At 34.3% G+C, this 22,983-nt stretch overlaps 3 protein-coding genes across 4 annotated transcripts; 1 reads left to right on the plus strand and 2 right to left on the minus strand.

The window, feature by feature from the left end:
- Positions 1-549: 549 nt before the first annotated feature.
- On the plus strand, positions 550-11,879 carry LOC108215848 (kinesin-like protein KIN-4C). Of its 2 annotated transcripts, none has more exons than XM_064092361.1 (27): positions 550-904; positions 1,042-1,188; positions 1,395-1,547; positions 1,631-1,884; positions 2,378-2,550; positions 2,644-2,768; positions 3,608-3,644; positions 3,810-3,901; positions 3,993-4,109; positions 4,230-4,343; positions 4,459-4,542; positions 4,656-4,809; positions 5,057-5,157; positions 5,424-5,522; positions 5,610-5,723; positions 5,792-5,908; positions 5,998-6,078; positions 7,349-7,420; positions 7,509-7,602; positions 7,696-7,727; positions 8,480-8,565; positions 9,091-9,162; positions 9,299-9,526; positions 9,653-9,788; positions 10,326-10,421; positions 10,514-11,170; positions 11,348-11,879. In XM_064092361.1, the coding sequence occupies exons 1-27, from the start codon at positions 785-787 to the stop codon at positions 11,654-11,656; spliced, it is 3,864 nt and encodes a 1,287-aa protein (XP_063948431.1). In that variant the 5' UTR covers positions 550-784; the 3' UTR covers positions 11,657-11,879. The 2 variants fall into 2 exon arrangements, with proteins under 2 accessions (XP_063948431.1, XP_017243929.1); XM_017388440.2 differs by having other exon boundaries at positions 551-904; positions 4,620-4,809.
- An 809-nt stretch (positions 11,880-12,688) lies between these two features.
- LOC108215593 (argininosuccinate lyase, chloroplastic) lies at positions 12,689-16,870 on the minus strand. The gene is made up of 7 exons (XM_017388098.2): positions 16,448-16,870; positions 15,710-15,973; positions 15,298-15,414; positions 14,949-15,097; positions 14,321-14,612; positions 13,899-14,063; positions 12,689-13,310 (listed from the first exon to the last, which is right to left on the minus strand). The coding sequence occupies exons 1-7, from the start codon at positions 16,769-16,771 to the stop codon at positions 13,053-13,055; spliced, it is 1,569 nt and encodes a 522-aa protein (XP_017243587.1). The 5' UTR covers positions 16,772-16,870; the 3' UTR covers positions 12,689-13,052.
- Positions 16,871-18,212: 1,342 nt separating this feature from the next.
- On the minus strand, positions 18,213-22,204 carry LOC108216277 (uncharacterized). Its single transcript, XM_064092694.1, has 6 exons — positions 21,858-22,204; positions 21,530-21,725; positions 20,907-20,993; positions 20,130-20,528; positions 19,040-19,238; positions 18,213-18,801 (listed from the first exon to the last, which is right to left on the minus strand). The coding sequence occupies exons 1-6, from the start codon at positions 21,914-21,916 to the stop codon at positions 18,407-18,409; spliced, it is 1,335 nt and encodes a 444-aa protein (XP_063948764.1). The 5' UTR covers positions 21,917-22,204; the 3' UTR covers positions 18,213-18,406.
- Between the last annotated feature and the right edge of the window lie 779 nt (positions 22,205-22,983).

Raw genomic sequence — 22,983 nt, forward strand, 5'->3', positions numbered from 1 at the left:
AGGAATTCTTCCAATCTAAGAAAGTTTGTTCTCTAACTGAAGATCATGTAAGATGTTCCAGAAATTTGTAAAATAAGATTTTAATGATTAAAGAGATAACACCATCTTATGAAAATATCCCCATATTCCTTTGCTCCAATCCTGAAAACTATTTTGAATATGAATATATATGACTTCTTTATGTTTAAAATAGATCCTGTTAATTTTTATAACCTAGATATTCGAGAATGAATATGAAATCTATTTTAAATATTAATCTTGTGCGTTGTGTAAATCATTAAATATGACCGCACAACAAATTTATTTTAATAGCCGGTCCTGCGTGACAACAACACAATCATCTATCGGAAACATTAATTAAGATTTTAAATATAAATTCAGATTTAAATTCTTGTATTTTTAAGTACAATTTTTGGAATTTAATTTCTGCATTTGAAATAAAATCCGACGCGATCTTATAAGTAGCACGTTCAAATTTATTTTATATATAGTAATAAAACCCAGGTGAATATCAAACTAAAACACCCGTGAAAATAAAAAGGAGCAACAATCACTGGGCCATGTCATCAACGTCTCCCCAAAAAACACAAATTTGAAATTCATACTTATTAAACCGCCTACCTCTTCTGATCTTCTCTCACTTTTATTTTCATTTATCTGAATCGACTCCAGTCTTAATCTCGCCTCTCTCCCCGTTTTCAAATTACAGAATCGTCTCTCCTCTTTCTCTCTCTCTCTCTCCCCGATCTCAATTTACAATTAAAGAGTTATACTGAATTTATTGATGGAGAATTCGGAGACGAAAGACTGTGTCCGAGTCGCGGTGAATATCAGGCCATTAGTAACAGCTGAATTAGCTGTTGGTTGTACCGATTGTATCACCGTGCCTCCTGGTGAACCGCAGGTAAAATTGTTTGTGCAGAGTGGAGAATTGACTTGATTTGTAGTTTTCGATATTATTCGAGATCATTAATTGATTCATGTTCGATATTATTCGAGATCATTAATTGATTGATGTTTATTGTGATTTGTATTTAATAGGTTCAGATTGGAGCGCATGCGTTCACGTTTGATTATGTTTTTGGTAGCTCTGGCCAACATTCGTCGCGAATTTACGAGCAATGTGTTGCTCCTTTAGTTGATGCACTATGTAATGGATATAATGGCACTGTTCTTGCGTACGGTCAAGTAAGGCTCTACTACTTCTTAATTGTTTCTTGTGCTCATTGATTAGTATATCGATCATCGAGTTTTCTTGTGTCTGTGTATGATATATATGTTAGGTTTACTTGGCTATTACTCTAATTATAGTAACTTGATTTTCATTCATGACTAGCATATTTTAGGAGGTATTTTACTGTGATGAAACTTTTGTATCTTTCTATGTGTCATAGACGGGATCAGGTAAAACGTACACAATGGGGACTAATTATAACGGAGAAGGGCATAATGGAGGAGTTATTCCTAATGTGATAGAAACCATATTCTCTAGAGTCGAAGAAGCTAAAGACTCAACAGAATTTCTGATAAGAGTGTCGTTCATTGAGGTATCAAATTCATATAAATTCCACTTTCAATTGTCATATGTTTATGCTGCTGAGTTAATATAATGTATAATGTCATTTCCCAGATTTTTAAGGAAGAAGTGTATGATCTTCTGGATCCAAACCCAGTAACTTTCTCAAAAGTTGATGGGACATCACAGGCAAAGCCCGGTGGTCCTGCAAGAGCTCCTATTCAAATCAGAGAAACTGCCAATGGAGGCATCACACTTGCTGGTGTAACTGAGGCTGAAGTCAGGACAAAGGAAGAAATGGCTTCGTTTCTCTTGCGTGGTTCTTTATGCCGAGCTACTGGGAGCACAAACATGAATAGCCAATCCAGGTGCTAAAATCATCACTGAATTTGTGGAATAGACTTTACATATATGTTTTTCTCTTAGATGATCATTTTTATGTTTGTATTTCGAAAGAGTGGCATTAGCACATTTTGCAAGGATACATACCTATGTTTTCCTTGTTTATGAATATTATTGTACGATGCTTCATGCTTGTATTATATAAGAAGTCATATACTTGGTGGTGACAGTTGGACCCTTTATTTCTACCAAGTATATCTTCTGAGTTTAAGAATATTATGAAGCAGCCCAACAAACTTTAAAATTTGTTACAAAATATAAACAACTGCGTTATCGACTTAAGGTTTTTCTATATGAGCTTTCGTTACACTTGGGGAAATATTTTAAATAATATACCTTATATATGTAAGCTGATTTAAGTTAAAAATATTAAAGTATGTATTTGTAATACAGTCTTCACTATTGTAGTACATATAATGTTAATAATCAAGTTCAATTTTGTCTATGATTTCTGTATAGTCGATCACATGCAATATTTACAATTTCAATGGAGCAAAAGAGGATTTCTTTAGCTAATGGAGATATGCATGATGCCAATGATGATATTCTGTGCGCAAAACTCCATCTTGTTGACCTTGCTGGTTCTGAAAGAGCCAAACGAACTGGGGCTGATGGGTTGCGTTTAAGAGAAGGTATGATTACCAATCAGCTTACAACTGATAGTATAGTTTAAAATTTGTGTTAAGCAATTGTGTTTAAAATATTATATTTGTACTTTTTTTTAGGTATTCATATCAACAAGGGGCTATTGGCACTTGGAAATGTGATAAGTGCGTTGGGTGATGAGAAGAAGCGGAAGGAAGGGGGGCATGTTCCTTACAGAGACAGCAAATTAACCCGTCTCTTACAGGCAAGTTTTGAAATGGACACCTTTCCTAAAATGCTCTAAATTAATTTGTCATATCCTTTGTTTTAATTATTGAGTACCATGTAAGTAATTCTGAATAAGTATCTACTTCCAACATTTAGCTAAAAAGGGTATGCAATTGTTCAAGAATAATTTTTGCATGTTATATGATTTTAAATGTGTGCTAAGTAGATGGATTATATTGAATTTTTAAGGACTTAACAAAATAACGGTATTACTTGATTCCTAAGGCTAGCCTGGAACAATGTATTTATTGCATTGAGATTCTTGTCAGTATTTAATCTTGTATCATTTGAGTCTGTGTGCAATATATCTTATATCCATATCTAGTCAGGGTATAAACGCCTATCTAAATCACGGTGTTGAAGTATATCACCCACCTAATCTGAGAATACTATAATAATATTTATGCTTGTTTTTGGCTGCTTGTCGCCATGTCGGTAAACACTTGTTGAATGATAAGTTGTAATAACTTGTTTATATTCATGCAGCGGAGATTTTGTTGTTGTATTCCCCAGTGGATGAGAAATATTTAGACTAATTTATTTCTTATTTTAATTATCTGTAAATTATAATTCGAAAGCCTGTTGATATATGAATATGCATAGCACCAGCTTCTAGTTCACTTTATTTTTTTCTGTACATTTTCTGTTTTTTTGTTTACCCTCTATCAACATAACGCAGGACTTACTCTCATGTAGTCAAGCAAGCAGTTTCTTAGCTGTTTCTTTAAGCTTTCTTTCTGAAAACTATTGAGTTTTGAATCTTATTTAGATGAACTTTCAAATATATTTCCTAATTATTTGAAGTTAACACTCTAGGATTCTCTTGGAGGAAACAGCAAAACAGTCATGATAGGTATGCTATTATACAACTTGTTCATTTCATCATATAGCTAATACAGGGATGTTCATCATGTAGCTAATACAGGGAGTGATTATGTTATACATGTGATGTTATGATTTTGCAAAAAAAAATAAAAAACACTTTAATGTTTTTTTGTTTTTCCATATATGGATGTAGCTTGTGTAAGCCCTGCAGACACAAATGCAGAGGAGACACTGAATACTTTAAAGTATGCAAATCGAGCGCGCAATATCCAGAACAAAGCAATTGTGAGTTATTTCCTTTTTATATTTATGACGACTTTATAAAACAGCTTGTATATGCTTAAATTATTCTTTTGCACCTCGTATTGTTTTGCAGGTCAACCGTGATCCAGTTGCAGCACAGACCCAAAGAATGCGGAATCAAATTGAGCAATTGCAGGCTGAGTTACTTTACTTTCGTGGAGATTCTGGTATCCCGTTCGAAGAACTTCAGGTAATCAGATAGCAAAGCCCATCATGAGGCTGTCATCTGTGGATTTTTATGTTTTAGTTTCACTCCAGATTATCTGAACCTATGGTCTTCATTTTAAATTGATTATTATTTTCGTTCTAGATTTTAAAGCACAAGATCTCTTTGCTTGAGGCAAGCAATGCAGAGCTACAACGAGAACTTCAAGAATGTCGAATCAACTCTAAGCATCTCTCTCAACGAGCTATTGATGCTCAGGTACTGATCTATCATGATAACCTCCTTTTTGGTTTCCGGGAATCCATTTCTCAGTGCTATCTCCCAGATTGTGATGTAATCAGTCACAAAAATGTGAGTTGATCTTTTATTTCAGGTAGAAAAGGATAATCTGATCATGAAACTGGAATTAGCACGAAGTGGTAGATCTTGGGAGGAAATTGATGCTGATCCGAACCAGGTATAATGTAGTGTGGAGCCTTAGTTAGACTGCTACATTTATGGGAACTTCTCTGATCTTTGCTTAAAATATTCCAGCGAGATATTGGGTTGGTTAAAAATTATGTGACGAAGATCCAGGAATTAGAAGGTGAATTGTTTCGACTACAAAAGTCGAATACTTCCAAACACCATGAACTTGCAGATTACCTTAAATTGGATGTTGTTGGTTATGCTCCCAAAAAATCCTTGTTCGATCAATCTGACACCGAAGCTACAGATACTGATGGTAACTTTCTTCCATATATTTATAAATTTCAGTAAAAGATTAGCGGGTTCTTGTTATTTGTGATGAAAAGTTGCAGTGCGACTAATATATTTTGTCTTCAGCTAATGGTGGGCGTGTAATCATGCTTGTGGCTTACAGTTTGTATCAATAGATAAATTTTTCAAAATTTCTATGTCTATCTATCAATATAAAAAATTATGTAATATTGTACGCCAAAAAATATATTAAAATATAATATCATTTGTAGGTGAAGCTGAAGTTGATGTGAAAGAGCTAGAACATTCTAGTATTCAGGAAAAATTGGACATGGAGCTCAAAGAATTGGACAAAAAGCTTGAACAAAAGGAGGTATGCATTATCGTTATTCTACTTTACAAATGTACCCATGGCTACTGCTTCTTATCCTTGTAGCCTGTAGCTTCTATATGAGCTTTATGATACCAAGTTTTGTATCATTCTCTAGTTAATTAACTTGTAGAAATCACCAACTAAATTTATTTTTGCTTCTACTAAAATAAACTAAGATTTTCTTGATTCGAACGCAAACCCTGGCTTCCCTATATTCTTGCCATGCTAACTTTGTAATTTTGCATTGTCAATGAATGTGATCGAAGGCTGAAATGAAGCGATTTGCTGGTGTCGACACATCTGTTCTAAAACAACATTATGAGAAAAAAGTTCTTGATTTGGAACAGGAAAAGAAGACTCTGCAGGTTAAAGTCTCATAAAACATTATTATAATCTTTACATGTGCTTCTGGTTATACTGTATATTTGTTACATCTTGTGATCAACTTGCAGAAAGAGATCGAACAACTGAGGTGTAATCTCGCAAATATATCATCCTCTACTGATGGCAGTACTCAAAAGCTAAAGGAAAATTATCTTCAGAAGTTAAACTTTCTTGAATCACAGGTGATTCAATTTTCAATGTTTCTGACTCCATTTTAAAGTTACTAGCTTAACAGACGAGTCCTTGTCAGGTTTCTGAGTTAAAGAAGAAGCAAGATGCTCAAGCACAGCTGTTGAGGCAAAAGCAAAAGAGTGACGAGGCTGCAAAGCGTTTACAGGATGATATTCAGAGGATAAAGACCCAAAAGGTGATATTACTTGTTCTTTCCAACTAAGATATATTCTGTAATTTGTATAATACTTAAAAAAAATCCTGGTCCAAAAATCATTCATATAGGTCCAATTACAACAAAAGATCAAGCAAGAATCTGAGCAATTCAGATTGTGGAAGGTGTCACGGGAAAAAGAAGTTCTTCAGGTACGCATAATGTAGATTTATAGAAAAAGCGATCAACTGATTATGATGCAATCTTCTCAGTTTAGTGGGAATTGTCCATGTCTGTCTCATGGCGTTAGTGAATGAGCATTTATAATTAAACCGGAATTTATGAATCCTGTGAGGGTAAAACTGGAGAACTGTAAAAAAAGTGGCAGGATGTACAATGACAAATTTAAGGGGCACAGAGGTACAGTGATTTTCGTTGAGGATTTATGTGTCCATTTAGACAAACTTAGGCCCCGTTTGATATTGCTTTTGCAGACATCAACAACAGATTTTTGCTGAAAAGCAGGTTAAAAACTGTTCGGTAAATCTAAAAGGAGCTTTTCAAAACAACAGTTTTTGGTTGAAAAGCTGTTTTTAGAAAAAGTAGGTATCCCGTGTTTTTGGAAAAAGCTGTATTTCAGCTTTTGCGGGAAGCTGTCACAAGTATCACTATCAAACCTCACCAAGAACATTATGTTTTTATATTATAACTCAAAATATGCACATATCAAAAAATATACCAAATAGCTATCTGATTTCTGCAACAACACGAGCACTTTTTCTACCAGTACAACAGTTTTCAACAGCACTCTCAAACAGAACCTTAAAGAACGAATGTGTTAATAACCCGTATATTTTTAGGTACCCAGGTGAGTATGTCAATATTTCATTCATTTGAGGTAGAAGATAAAATTATCTGGTAAGCTAAATGAGAATTTGCAAGTAGCAAGACAGGTTAACTAGATTACTAGTACTACATAGTAACTCTGGTTTGTGTTCCTTTTAAACATCTGAGTTACTACTTAAGTTAGGAAAACTTGCAACTAAACATAGTATATGCTTTTAGGGCCTTGAACATTATTGATTTAGAGATCAAAGCATGATAAAAATTTTGTAAGTAAATGCTCGAAAGTATGTTATATGCCAGCTTCACCATTTTCTCATGGATAGCAATTCCAGTTCAGATGGTGGCTGGGGACTTCTTGTGCGTGCATTGCTGTAAAATATAACTGAAAGCATTAGCATGCACTTAATAGTTATTGCACATTATGCGTTCTTTCCAAAAAAAAAGGGCCATTTTCTTAAACCAGCTAGTGCTTTTAATATACTGAACTAATGCATAAAGTTATGATAATCTTTGTCTCTTTGCAATCTCAATTCGTTTAATAATATGGAATCAAATATTTTATTGGTAAATAGGATCATCTAGCTTTCATTACTATGTTTTCCGTTGTTTACTGGTAGTTTGCCTTTTTCGTAACAGCTTAAGAAAGAGGGTCGGAGGAATGAATATGAGATGCATAAGTTATTAGCTCTGAATCAGAGGCAAAAACTGGTAAATATTCCAAGTTTCCAACTAAAGTCTGAAATCCTTGCTTGTCAATTTATAATAAAATTGTATTTGTACTTATTCTTTATGTCAGGTTTTACAAAGGAAGTCAGAAGAAGCAGCTATGGCTACAAAACGGCTGAAAGAGGTCTTAGATTCCCGAAAGGCTTCATCACGTATGCCATATGGTATTGAATATTTTTTAAAAATGATTATCTTTGCAGGTTTCTTTTTCATGTTTTTCCCAGTTTCTATATCATTGTTGTTAATTCTATTTGCAGGTGATGCAACTAGCAATGGTCCGAGCATTCAGGTACAGGTTACTTAATTGGAAGGAAACAATTGTGTATAAGCAGATTTTGTAAGTTGAACCAGCAGTATTGTTGCATTTGGCATTAAAAATGGTAGATAATATGGTTGTCGCTGGGGTGGTAGTGTGGGACAAATGGGGAACCCGCCCTGTTAACATAGGGTATGGGGCCAGTAATAATATGGTGAGAACATGAGATTCATATCATCCTGCATAGGGAATTGTTTAATGTGTGTGTGTGTGTAATTGTTTATCTTCTCTTCTTTTTGTTTTTGCAAATTTATTTTTGTTTATCTTTAAAAATATGTAATATTAAATTTTTTGAATAAGTTTTGTTGTGTCAATTGTTTAGGTAATATATAAATAGGCATATATAAGTAACACACAATATAACAATCAAAATTGCATGTAGTTCTTCAACTGTAAGTATCCATGGATTTTGATCTTCCTTATTACCAGATATTAACATTAGCAAATAAAATAGAATAGATGTCTTGCGGGGATACTGGGTGAAGTATGTGTCATGGTTGCAGAGTGGTCCGTAGAAATCAGAAGTATCTGATGTTTGAAATGATTATAGTACTAGCTTATAGTTATGCTAAACGTTGATGTTGGCCTCCGTAGAAATTGGAAGTATCTGATGTTTGAAATGATTCTAGTACTAGCTTATTGGCATGCTAAACGTTGATGTTGGCATTCCTCTTGTTACTCTTTTGGTTCACTTTTAGTAACTAATGATATATTGCTATACATAGGCACTGATGCATGCGATTGAGCATGAGATTGAAGTCACTAAACGTGTACATGAAGTTCGTTGCGAATATGAGCGTCAAATGGAAGAGTAAGTGCCCTGTATATGCTGTTGTTGATGAGTTATTTGTTATATAATTAAATAACCTTTTTCACAAGTGTATATATATATCGATCAAAAATATGCTATGGTGCATTTCATATTTATTAGCAAACAAAAAGAAGCTCAGAATCAAATGTTTGTTAGTCTTTTAATGTTACCAGAAAGTACTTGTCTTCTACTCTAACATATGTACTCTTCCTTTATTTTTTGGAAGACTTACATATGTACTCAAACATCATTTTTTATGGATATAGCTCTTTGTCATGTGGCCTGATTTGTTTATTATGGACAATTCTTGCTGTTATAATCTATTGACATCTTGCATCAAAGCTTGTATATATACTCAATATTTTGAAGTGTTTATTATACAGACATAAAAACTTTAAAATAGTATGGCTTTGTTATTATGACTACTTACCTATTGTTTAGCTTGTATCTTTATTACTCTTTAGGGATATTTGAGATTTACCTAGTTAATGCTTTTGTTTTGATCAAAATTATTTTGGCTTTTAGGAGGACTAAAATGGCTAAGGAGATGGCAGAGTTGAAGGAAGAGACACAACTTATTAAGCGAAGTATACTAAGGTTTGAACTTCTGTTATGAAGTAGATTTCTTTCCATACCAGATTGCCTCTATTTCCCTTTTCTTTTCTCTTGGTACTTTTATTGACATTAATGTTTGATTGATTTTCTAATAATATGCCTTATATTTGCAATCTAGTGATTGTCCCTCAGCAATGTCGCCTGGTGCCAGAAATTCAAGGATTTTTGCTCTTGAAAACATGCTTTCCACGACTTCCAGCACCCTTGTATCAATGGCATCTCAGTTGTCAGAAGCTGAAGAGCGGGAACGAGCTTTTACTGGCCGCGGGAGATGGAACCAAGTTCGATCTCTCGCCGAAGCAAAGACAATAATGAATTTTTTGTTCAACCTTGCATCCTCCACAAGGTAAAATTGAAAAAAAGATATTTGTTTTTATCCAAAAGTGTAGAAATTAAATAAATTATAAGGTATATAGTTAGAAATTAATGGATGACTATAGCTGGTAATTACTTTTATTTCCATTTCGTGAAGGTGCTCACTATGGGATAAAGAAGTGAGTTGCAGAGAGAAGGATTTAGAAATAAGAGAACTGAAGGAGAAAGTGGTACATTTAGTTCGGCAACTGGAAATGCAGAAGGCTGAAATTATACATCAAGAAAAATTGTTGGTTCGTATATCTGCCATATAATGCTATTGTCCATGTTTTTCCTAAAATTAAGTATGGATTAAAATCGTTTTTAATTATTTACTTTTAAAATATAATTGTGGATAAAAATGGTTTTAAATCTTTCTTTTGCTGATAGTTTTGAATCAGTTTTTTTGCTAAATAAAATATTCATTTTCCACATACTGACGTGATTTGGGCTCTTATATCTAGGGATGTCAAACTAATATGATCCGATGGATCTTCAATCTGAAACCTGAAATTTTGGAATTACTGAATCCAACTTTTTTAATTTGGATTTGGATTTAGTTTTTAGCCCGAAATTGTTTGGATTTTGATTTAGTTTTTAACCTGAAAATGTTTGGATATGGATTTTACTTAAAAATACTTGTCACTTGCAAGTAAATATTAAATATGTCTTAAAAGTTTCCATCAGTCTGGATAATTTTATTAGCAATGTATAACTTATCATATACAAAAAAGAGCAAACTAACAAGAAAGGATATGATTATTAAGCTTACATTCACAATATTGTAACAGAAAACTTCTATTAAGAACTCTGTGAAGGAAAAGGATAGCAACTCTGGGGATTTCATACAGAACCAGAAATCACGTGTATATGACCTGCGGCTAAAGGTATTCACCACATTCCTTTATGTATTAGCTATAGCTACAGAATTCATAATAGCTAATGTTCTTTGGGGGTTCATGCACTTTGATCATTTCAGGCATCTCAAAACTCCACCATATGTGAAGCTGGTGGATACATTGCCGAGTTACTAGAGGACATGGATACATCTGAATCAGAGCATTCAGATAGAGAACATGATGATGACCGTGACTGGGAAGTTTCCGGTCCTGATGAAGGGGAGGACAGTGGCTGGGGGTTTGCTAAAGTTAAAGGAAATAGGCGTCAAACCAATCAAAAAGTGTCCAAGAGTGGAACACATTTAGTTTCACTGTCAACTTCAAGTTCCGTCGTTGAACCAGGAAGTGTGAATATGGTGTCTGTAGTTGCGGAAAATCCCATCTTGCAGCAAAAAGCATTTGATTTATGCTGCTCATGTAGCAAAAACTCCTTTTGCAAGACAGGAAAATGTGAGTGTCGAGCTGCAGGGGGGAGTTGCTGTCTTTCTTGTGGGTGTCATCCTAAAAAGTGTAGCAATAGGGAAGAAAATATGATTAAGGAGTTGGGTGCTTTGGCTAAATTAGAACAGGGTGCAGGCACAGGAAGTGTTTCAAACTCTGATACAATAGATAGTAGCTGCAGTCTTGCTTCTCATGGTGCAATGTTACTTCAAACGGCACTTGCTGAAATTTCTGTCAACACTAAGAATGACGCTGCAGCAAAGAGAAAGCCATTGTCTGACATCGGGAACGCAATGGTATGTACTTTCTTATTTCTTTTTATCTGCACTAATCTGTGGATAGGAAACCATTTGTACTGCATTGTTTGCATGATTAAAATGACGGTCTTGAGACTTGCTATGGGCAAAACATGCCTATGACTATTTGCAATTTTTTATCTTTTTCCCTGCTAATAGAGACTTGAATTACTTCAGCCTAAATCAGATGCACCTAAGCCTGACAAGAGGAAGAAGTGGCGAAAACCAACATATAAAATTGTTCAAGATGCTCCACCTTCTCAGCCAGAAATTTCTGAAGTTCCAACAAGCACTGCAGTCGAGCCTGATATTCCTCTTATATTACCGAGAGCTATGAGATCTATGTCCTCAAGTACGACTTTGAAAGAAAGGAACTCTGATCAGCAGCCCAAAGGTCTTGTAGCTACTAAGGAGGCTGATAGTCCAGCTCCAAGAAGTCCTCGGTTACAAGCAAGACCAGCAGATGACAAGGAAAATGGCCTTTGAGTTATCCGTTTGCTTATTTATGTCCTATAAGAGAAGGTTAGTGTCCTTCTCTTATAATGGGATTTGAGAAACATAGTTCTAAGATTTAACCATCCATATAGCTTGATATTGGATTTATTGGATTATTTTTTCTGCACTATTTATAAATGTGTCTGAAGACTCTTGAAATCAGAAACTAATGGTAGATGCTGGAAAGGATTACAACTTTCAAATTATATTTTCATTACAATTAGTTCGGAGATTATACGTGTTTAGGGAATAGCTAGGGCAGAGTCCCCTAAAGAAGTCGGTTTCTGATTCTCTTCAAATTCTTGATCTGCGATTCCAGAAACAGAATAACACTCCACTTACAAACTTACTGCTATTTGATATACGAAGAAAAGAAAAAATTCGCATTCATGCTACAAGATCGTAAAAATTATTATAAATTGTATTGATAGAGATTTGTTTAAATTTATCTTTAATTATTATAATATTATTTTTTTCTTTTTACATTCATTAAAATATCGGTTAATAATCGTATATTAAATCTCTACATATAAATTGGTGTAATATATATGATACAATATTATAACTTCAATTTAACAATTTATTAAATATGATATAATATTAGGAGAGGTATTTGTTATCAGCTTATTAAAATATATATACAAAAATTACATGAGGCATTATTCAAATAAACTCTGTAAAACAATCATTTATGTTTACACGTCGGGAGAATAAATCCTAAGATAAAAATTATTACGTTATTTTGTGTGCACGTGTTTGTATATAAACTCAAATTCATATAAAAAAGTTGGAATAAATATTATTGACCTAACATGAATATCTCATCAATAATTATGGTGAAATAAAAGTACATAGATCTACGTGCTTTGCGGGATAGAAAGCTCAAAGCTGACGTAAACTTAAACAGAGAATTACTTATTTCCTCTGGAAATTAAATTTGTCAAACATTGTAGACTCGTCTTGCCATCAAAAGACTGAAGACAGCAATTTACTTGCCCAGGGAAAAATCCACAAGACAGACTGTTCACAAAAAGCGCTTTAAAATTTTAATGAAAAATTCATTCTGCTCATAATTTTTCCTACTTGATAACTTGTCCCAGCAAGCTGGTTGAAGTTGCAACCATTCATAAATTTTTTCACATCATATTCTCTAATTCTTTCAACAGTTACAACAGGCTCTTTAAAGATGAGAAGATAGATTAAGCCTAACGGAAAAAAACAATGTATATGCCTTTCTGTGCTCATTCCATAATACATTCTTTGTGGTGGGCCACAGAAAATTGAGCTTTTCTTTACCAGTTCTAGCTAGTCCTTGATGCGGCAATTATGTAGTTGCACATGTAATAGCATGAAGCAAGCCTTTCAAATACAGATTCCTTGCAAGACATTATGCATTGCTGTTGATGCTGAGCCTTGTCATCCAGTAGTCCATTTGACTAGCAACACATTCTGAACCTGTAGATCCATATGAGCTGAATTTCTTGATTGAATTTTCTACACCAAGATACTCATATACATCTTGATCGAAAACTGGACTAATACTTCTCAACTCATCAAGACTCAAGTCCTGAAGCTGACTGTTTTTGGATACACACAACGCAACAGATCTTCCAACTATATCATGAGAGGTCCTAAATGGTATATCCTACAAAATAATAATAACGAATTTAAACACATGTGTCATGACTCATTAGATCAAAATTAAACTTCCGAGCTCAGTGCTTGCTATAGATATTACAAAATTTAGCTTACAGGTATTATTGATTGGAATGAATAGTACTTGTAAGAATAACCATTTGAAATATCACAAGTCATCTCTTGTATAATGATATTTTCGGTACATGTAAGCTTAAGTCAGTTGTGCCTCACTTTATTACCTTAGAAAAATTGTCACATGCTATCTGTTGTGAAATATGTCCTCCGGTACGTCCCATTCAAGTATCAATTCTCAATCTACATATCATGTGTCTGAGACACTTCCCACATACCAGAAACTTCTAACTTCATATTTTCGTAATCTAGGTATTTTTACAAGGTGAAACTTGCAAGGATTGTGATTCCAAGCTAATCGGCATGAACAAAGTTACTTAAGCCCGGGGGAGGCCTTTTATTTAAATGTGGCAACTTTTTCAGATTATTAATCAGCTCAGTGCAAGAAAGTTGCACAAAGGCTTAGGAGAGTAGGCATATATATATATATATATATATATGGAAAACCACTTAAAAGACTTACCTTCTTCACCAGATAATCTGCAAGTGTAGTTGCATCAAGATGGCCTGCTGGTAAAGCATTACGTATCCTCTCTGAGTTGAAGGTAATATTTTGTGCAAATTCTGCCGACACTTCAAGCATTCCTATGATTGCTTTGACACTGTCGAATACAGGCTCCTTATCTTCCTGTAAGTAAAGAAGTAGATAGACTTGAGATGACATCTGACATATTGTCGAGAAGAAGCTAACTGTATGCAGGTTTAGGAGAAACATAAAATAATGTCTGAAGATTTCAGGCGATAACATAAAGCATGGAGCATCAGAATACAATACGAAGTCGCCTGCAGGAGGATGCTGATATATTGGTAATTGATTTTAGCTTGAACCCCTTCAAAACTACTCAATGAAATTCCACTATGAAATTATGGGAAACAAAGACCTACCTGTAAATCACGGTTGTAAGCATGAGGAAGTCCCTTGCATAAAACAAGAAGGGTAACTAGATCTCCAACAACCCTAGCAGATTTCCCACGAACAAGTTCCATTGGATCTGGATTCTTCTTTTGTGGCATAATACTGCTTCCAGTTGATACAGAGTCACTAGGAGTTATAAAGCCAAACTCCTCTGATGCCCACAATACCCATTCTTCACCAAGCCGAGAAAGATGAATGGCAGTGATGGAATTAGATGAAAGGAACTCCAAAACAAAATCTCGATCTGAAACTGCATCAATGCTATTCAAGTAAACATGAGTTATTAACAGCCATACACTTTAGACGTACATACACATAACAAATCCACAAGACATGAGGAAAGAAGAGTAATTTAACTCCGTTCACCACAGTTGAGATAACATGGTTTCCAACAAGCAACACGGCAAAAGTGTAATGAAGAATGGCTTTGGAAAAGTTATCTAGCAGATGTATAAACAGAAGAATGCACTGAATATATTATGTGGGATTTGCGATTGAGACATGGAGAGAAATTATAAATACAACTTTTGTTTCTTTGAATATTCAAGAATACCCATGTAATCGTATAGTAAGGATTTAAAAAGGATGGTTTGGTACCTGTTCCTCATTGGAGCGCTGAAACCCAAAGCATCAGAAGTCATAAATCGATCTATGGGAAGGCCAGTACCAGCTAATGCACATGCACCCAAAGGGCAGAAATTAAGTCGAGTTCTGCAATCTAGTAAACGTCCTGCATCACGTTCAAGCTGCAAAGAAACTTATTATTCTAAGGCTTTGGTCAATGTATAAAACAGAGGTTGAATGATGAGATTATGATATAGTTACTATAAACATAAGAGTGAAAGTGGGAACTAAGAAAGTAAAATAAAATTGTTCTGCAGGTACAGCAAGCCAGCAACAATGAATAAAGAAAAAAATTTATTTTCTGTCCGCAAAAAATTCAGACCTGCTCAACATATGCTAAAAGGAGATGTTGCAGTAGCACAGGTTGTGCCCTCTGCAAATGTGTATAACCAGGAACAATCAGGCCCTCATTCTTCTTAGCCAGGATCACCAGTGCAGACTGCGTTTTAAGAGAATAATGTCAAGACTTGGTGAAATGCATACGCCGACATCCAGATAAGGTATGTTTATTGTGACCAGTTAGACAAACCAGAGGTCATAGTCGGATACCGGATACCTACATAATTATTCGGGGGGGGGGGGGGGGGGGGGGGGGGTATATGCAACTTTAATATACTGGAGTACATCCAAAACTATCAGAAAATAATCATATATTTGATAGGATAATTTCAAACAGACACACAGTGAACTGTCTAACAACACAAGTTCTTGTAAGGCATGTACATATATACAACCTGAAGATGCTTGATGCGAGAAATAATTGTGTCAATGGCATCTCGACACCACAGGCGAAAATCAGTTGAAACTTGATCATTTCGACTCCTAGCAGTGTGAAGCTTCTTTGCAGGTTCACCAACCAAATCAGTAAGAGCAGCTTCAATATTCATGTGCACATCCTCCCTATCAGTCCTCCACACAAATTTACCCATTTCTATTTCCTTCTCAATCTGATCAAGACCTTTAAGAATTATATCTTTGTCGCCTGCTTCAATTAATCCCTATAAACATACAAAACGAGATATTCTGCTTAATACAAACTTACAACGAATATAGACATCAAAATCAGAGGAATTAACACAATGCCCAAAATAAACTTCTTCCTAATCCATAACAATTTGCAACAGTAGTTAATTAGCTAATTATCGTAAGCACATCCTCCATTGCACAAATAGTCATACAACAACCAATAACATGATCACGTTCATAACTTCTACTTATCGCTTAATATTCACAGTCCCGGCTCTTATGCCTGCATTTTCATCATTATCACACTAATTCACAACTATGACTTAATTCATTCAATCTATTTTACTACGATATATAACCACGCTTAACCCATAAAAATGTAGTCTTGACCGCCCTACGCTTACTTTTCACCTACCCACCAAACCGAGCACCAACAAAAACCCCAAATTCCCAACTCCATCAAATCACATAGTACTAAACCCTCTTACAGTCAATTAATCAAACACCTGGTGTGCAAGCATAGTCGCATGAGCCCTGCTCCCCATAATATCCTGCTTATAAAGCGCCTTATCGAACGATATCGACTCCGTAAACCTCTCCACCGCATCAGTGACCCCCTCCTCAAACCGCCCGCCCCACAACTTCGTTTCTTTCTCTTTCAGCTCCACCTCATTCTTATGGGCAGTGCAAGACACTGTTAGAGACTGAGGCGAAATGCGCATCTTGTGGGTGCGTTTTGATAAGTGAAAAAATGGGCTTCTGAGAGTGAGTGAAGATGTATGAGTGTGTGTATAGATTGTAGTGCAAGTGTGTAGAATTGACGACTCCATTAGCTCTTTCTGTGAGCGACGGCTGTACTTTAAACTCTGAACTCTTTGCTTTTGGCTGCTATTGAGTTAGGTAGTGTTTGGCTATACACAAAGTTCTTTGATGTTAACACTAAAATTAATCAAAATTGTAGTATGCGATAATTTAAATAAATTTAGAAAGATATATTTATATTTTTCAAAAAAAGAAATATTTATATTAATTTCAAGAGTTTATATTATTTGGATTTAAATATTTAAACTATAAATATATTTGAATGGGACTAAAAAATTTTAAATAATTGTTTACAAGATAAAGTTAAGTAAAAAATTGAGTCATATTACATTAAAAAGCAGTCTCGAAACTAGATTAATAATTAACATATTATATTAATTAACACAGACAAACAAGCCTCTCCTTATTTTAATTAAAATCATCTAACCAAATTTTATCAATTAAATAGATAGTCATAAATATATTATTTACATAATATATGTTTATCAAATTGGCATAAATAATTTGTTATCACAATTTTTTGGTGTTACATAAATTTTATGATAAGTTTATTAAAATTTATATGTAGTAATTTTTATATGATATAAAATAACGATAATATATATTTTTTTGTGATGGATGATTATAATATTTATTTATTTTATCGCCGAATTTTTGTATCATAGTTAATATTGTTTGAGAGATGAATTTATGTAATAGTTATATGTTTCAAATTTAACATTATATATTTATGTGGCGTCGTTTTGAAGAAATAAATAATGAATTATCATGTATGAAATATTAATTATTGATTATTATCTCACTTATTAGTTTATATAATATTATATAGATATATTAAAAATAATTATCATAGAGTTGAATGATTTCATAATTGTTTATTATGTCTTAAAGAATTTTCAATGTAAGCGAAAACAAGTTGAGAAATTACTTAAGAGTCTATTACTTTTTTTATATCTAACACATATTATGTCAAAAGACGAGAAAAAATTTCGGACTTCACAAAAAATACAAATAATATCTTAAATAATAGAATCAGAATAAATAGTCTCAAATATAATTTTATTAACACGGGATAATGGAGATGCGGAGAATGCGGTACCGCTACCTATTACGAGTTATTAACTTATTTTTCGCTAGATCTTAACCCTAGCAAACCGAGTTACTTTTTCAAATCGCAATATTTGAGGTATTAATGTTTCAGTATAATAAAGGCAACACCCTCAGATGGCCTGCTAATTTGTTCATCTAAGAAAGACTTATTTTTTCTCTATTGACTTTTCAAAGATATTAAAGTTGATATGTTGTTTCTCACAATTTTCTAAGAAGAAGGTTTGTAAGTTGAGATCCCTGCCCCCATTTGGTTGGTATGTCATCATTGTCTATAAAGATATATATTAATATAAAAATCTAACTTCAAGAGTTAAAAAATTAAACAAGAACTACCAAAAATTAAGGTCTAATCTCCAACTACTTAAATATAAAATAAAATGAAAAAACCAACAATTCATATGACCACTTTACAAGAACTACCTTTGCTAGATAGTCCCAATATCAAATGTAGACTTGAATTCTCAATCCAAGTCCGACTATACTTCCAAGTAAACTATCATATCACCTCCAACTACACCTACACTAGAATTCTTCTAATCCCTATCCACAGGTACTTGTCCACCATCAACGGAGTTGGGTAGTATGCCTTCCAATTTTTTTGTCGCTCCAGCTGGTTTCTGAATTTGTCTCGGATCATTTAGAGCGCTAGAAGATGTAGACTGCGTAGTGCTTGCTAAACCTGTTCGGATGTAGTGTACATTACTCGGTAATGAGCTTCCATTGTTTTTTAACAACATGGCTTCACATGGATTACCAATCCGAGCCCCGGCCGCAACTGCAGTAGCTTTTACCATTTCATCAGTGGACTTTGTTGAATGGGCCTTTGAGTTGACCAAAGATTGAGATGAAAGCCCCAGTACAACAGTTCGTTGTTGTGCTCCATCCGCTTTAGATTTTTCATTTTGATTCATGTTAGACGTCCCGCCAACTAAAAAAATCAATGGATATATATATATATATTAGTATAAATCAATATTTACAAACGAGCTGTTATGTACAAAGTATAAATATGTGCAAACTGATAAATTAGATATTAAGTGAACTTCTATTGAACTTTTCAAGACAGTGCTTACTTAAGATCAATCATCCTATTTAAGTTTCATCTGGTTACATGGTTTTCTTTTGCTATATTAAATACATTAATTATGAGTAAGAGATAGAATTACCACGGGAGGAAGAAGCCATCAACTTATCTGTCAAAGGCATGTTGAGGGCTAAAGACATTGCCCGACGAGCAGCAAGTTGAGCCTCAGAGAGTTGTGCGCCGCCTCCTGAACTTGAGTTACCCTTGCCTCCTAAAGTTGAGTTGCCCTCGCCACCTGGCAAACTTGAGTTTCTCTTGCGTTTTTTAATAATATTCCATCTCTGCATGTGTCAAGTGTTGCATAAACTCCGTAAGCAATACACAACTCTTTTCATTTTTTTAAATTAGTGTCACTTTTTATAGTCTCAACATGTCAATTTCTACCCAAAATATATATCCAATTGTAGACAAACTCGATTAAAATTAGGAGAAGCTCATAAACTCAGATGATTGCAATCATATGAAATGCAATAAAAAAGGAAACATTTATTTTGCTACAAGTATTACTCCATTCAAGGATCTTTAGAACATATGAAGTAAAGAAGCAACAACATTTCCAAATTCCAACTGACATAAAAACTAAAATTAGCAATAACTATAGTCATGAGCTACTGAAAACAAAGATTAGCATAAAGAAAAATGGCATTGGATTTCTCCAATGGCTAATACATCCAAGTTAAACATTGTGCGCCCTTTTTAAATGGCAAAATATATAAACAACTTCAAGCGGCCTAGGAATTGGCAAATATGTTAATTTTACACTATCTATTCCTCTGTAGTATGTACTTTATTTGTTTCTTTTTTCCTTCAGCCAAAAATTCATTGAGAAAATATGAGTACTTGAAGCAGGAACTGGGGCTTTTAAAGAGTAAATTATTCACTAAAACTTTAAATTACCATTCTTGTCAATCCTAAGACAATACTTTATAGGAGGTCTAACAATATATATCTTCTATAATATGCATAAATTTATATACACATAAACTTTACTGCAGCCTATATGAACAGAGTCTAAAGACGAACAGTTAGACGAGGCGGAACAAAATGAAGAGCCTAATAAACACGAAATATATTCAAAATGAAAGAAAGCTAACTCTATCAAGTAACAGCAATTCTATGGCGGCAAAATAAATAGATTAACAAGTTAAGCGAAGATAAGCTAAGACAAAAACCTGAGATAATTGTGAAGCTGTTCTTTCTTTCATTAATTGCTCTTTTAATATATTTGCCCAGTTACCCTCGCCGCATTTTTTTACAGCAGCAAGCAGTTCCAAATCCTCCGCATCAGTCCATAGTTTCCTTTTCCTTCGAGGAGGTAGGTTTCCACTTTCCAATCCTTCAGCAGTTGTGGCAGGTGTAGCAGCTGTAGCAGGTGTAACTGCAGGCAGTGGCTGTTTCTGAACAGAAACTGGAACTGTAATACTTGTCCCGTGCACAAATGTTGAAGGCTGTGAGTTTGCTGAAGGACCTCTAGCTGGTTGTCTATTAGGTATGCTTATAGTCAATGGAGCCTCAATTGTAGAACCAGTTGGTAGAGTAGAGTTACTTGGCATACCAGAAGCAATCAGTACCTAAAGAAACAAATGATCACCATGGAAACCACTATACAGTAACAATGCCACATTTGTACGGTGGAAAATTGACACAAATCTTAAACATGCATCAGTTCTAAGCATTCGCCAATCTTCAGAAAAACCAGTATTAGTTGGACAACCATCACTCGAGTTTAAGTCCAACACAATGACATTTTTTTAAACAGTTTCTTTTGCAATTAGTCTTTGATATGATTTTTATGACCGGAAGAAAAGAATCACCTGCTACTGAACTTTTACTTAACTTACCTTAGTTATTTGTAAGGCTGATAATTACAGATCATCATTACTACCACTTTTCTGATATTTTATGACAGGGTTGTCAGTCAACCATAAAGAATAAGTGTAAATATATACCTTAACACATGCTGCAGCCTCAGCAGAAGCATCAGCCGTTACAGTTGGCAGAGCTTCCAATTCACAATCCAGATCACTGTCATCATCCTAGACAGAAAAAGAACAATTTTCTTTGCTGAAATCGATGAGTACAACGGGATCCGGACTGATCCATAATTGAAACACCAATTTGACCAAATACAATTATCCGCATATAAAGCATGCACAAGTTGAGCAAATTAAAATAAGAGAAGTATAGAAACAATTTCCTTGGTAAAATTAAACTTCATGAGTTAAATAATATGCGCAATGTGCTCAAATCAATGAGTATCACCGCGATTCGGAACAATCAGTAACTGAAAACATTAATATGCCCAAATACAAATTTCCACATATGAAGCATTCATAACATCAACAATATTAAATACGACATATATTTATAAAGTTATTAAACTAAGTAAAAACTAAAGTATCGATACTTGACAATCGAGCAACAAATTGCCTGGATCTAAGCATGGCAACAAAGCCGAGTTCAAATTAAATACAAGCGTTACACATAGCACCAAACCAACCGTACACATACAAGCAAATGTTAACATTCTGCAACCACCAAATCAAAGGTAACAAAAAGGCGGTAGACTTACAAGAGGTTCAACCTCCTGATCATCGAGTTCTTCAACCAACGGCGCACGATAAGCCAAATGTCGCCAGACCATCTGGTATTCTCTAGCATTAGTTATTCCGGTGTTCGAATTCTTCACCAGCTCATTCCAATCATACTTCTTGCCCGGAACTTGAGCTACCTCTTGAAGTAATGCAAATATTGTCGTTCCAGAGTACCTTCAAAAATCAACAACAGAGAACAGAATTAAAATCAATGAATACCAGAACTAGCAGAATAACAGAAATAACAGAACATTACATATACAATACCCATTATATTTAATAAACAATAAATAAATATGTAAGGACCTTCCTAAGAGGGTGGAGATGTCTCCTTCAGTGATAAATACTTTTTTAATTGTAGCCATTGTGATTACTCGCCGAAATTCTCGCGGAGATTTCACCGGAGTCAGGAAACTAAACCCTAGCTTAAACAAGAGGGTTTGACAGTGAAATCAACTTTTTCGCGGTTAAATTGGCCCTACGCGTTACCGGAAAAGGAATATTCCGGCAACAATGGGGACTGTCAAGGGTGATATGTGAGCACAAGTGAACAAAAAGGAGAGAGTAGAGTGCACGCGCTGACCGGAGAGATTATGCCAGGAGAGACCAGCGAGACTGTCAGGGAGAGAGGAGAAATATATGGAGAAAAGGGTGGAAAATATTTTTCCTAAATTACCATAATGGCCTGGTGTTTTTTTAGAAAAATCCTATGTGGCCGGATCTCTAGCTGTCAGCGTCAACGGCTGGGATTGCGTATTGGGGGTGTGGGTCCGGATCGTGGTTTTGTTGGAAAGTACAAATCCGTGTCGGATTGGGAGAATAACACGAGCGGCATTGTATGTATACCAAGGGTGTTTTGGTAAAATACATTCTATTATTGCTGTATTAGAAAATTTTGAATTTGAATATAATATTTTGGATATTAATACAGATATTATCCCGATTATTGTGAAGATATGTATATATTGTTTTGAGTATCTTTAGAGGAAAAGTTTATCAGAGATTTTGGGAGATGTTTAGCTTGGAGTGGAAAACAGTTTTTTGGATTTTACGAATTTGGATATATTTGGTTAGAATTTTGAATAATATATTGATATTTATATAATTTAAATTTTATTTTAAATTATGATTTTAAATAACAATTTATATATAATATCATATTAATCTTTTATTTAAAATTCATAATATTAATGATAATGTAAATTTAAAATAATATCTCAAAATATGTAATTTAAGACTCAAACCTTGACATGAAACACATTCCTAAATATATTTTATAAAAAATTAAGAGTGTCATGTCAAGATCTAAAAAAATTTCTCAGTGGATTTTAAGAGGGGTGTATTGTATTGGGATTTTAAAGCATTTTTTTGCATTCATGAAATTCGAGGGTAGTCGATTGGGATTGTTTGAAATCCATTAAAATCTTGAGAT

The sequence above is a fragment of the Daucus carota genome, chromosome 4 (assembly GCF_001625215.2).
Source record: "Daucus carota subsp. sativus chromosome 4, DH1 v3.0, whole genome shotgun sequence".
NCBI classification, from domain to species: domain Eukaryota; kingdom Viridiplantae; phylum Streptophyta; class Magnoliopsida; order Apiales; family Apiaceae; genus Daucus; species Daucus carota.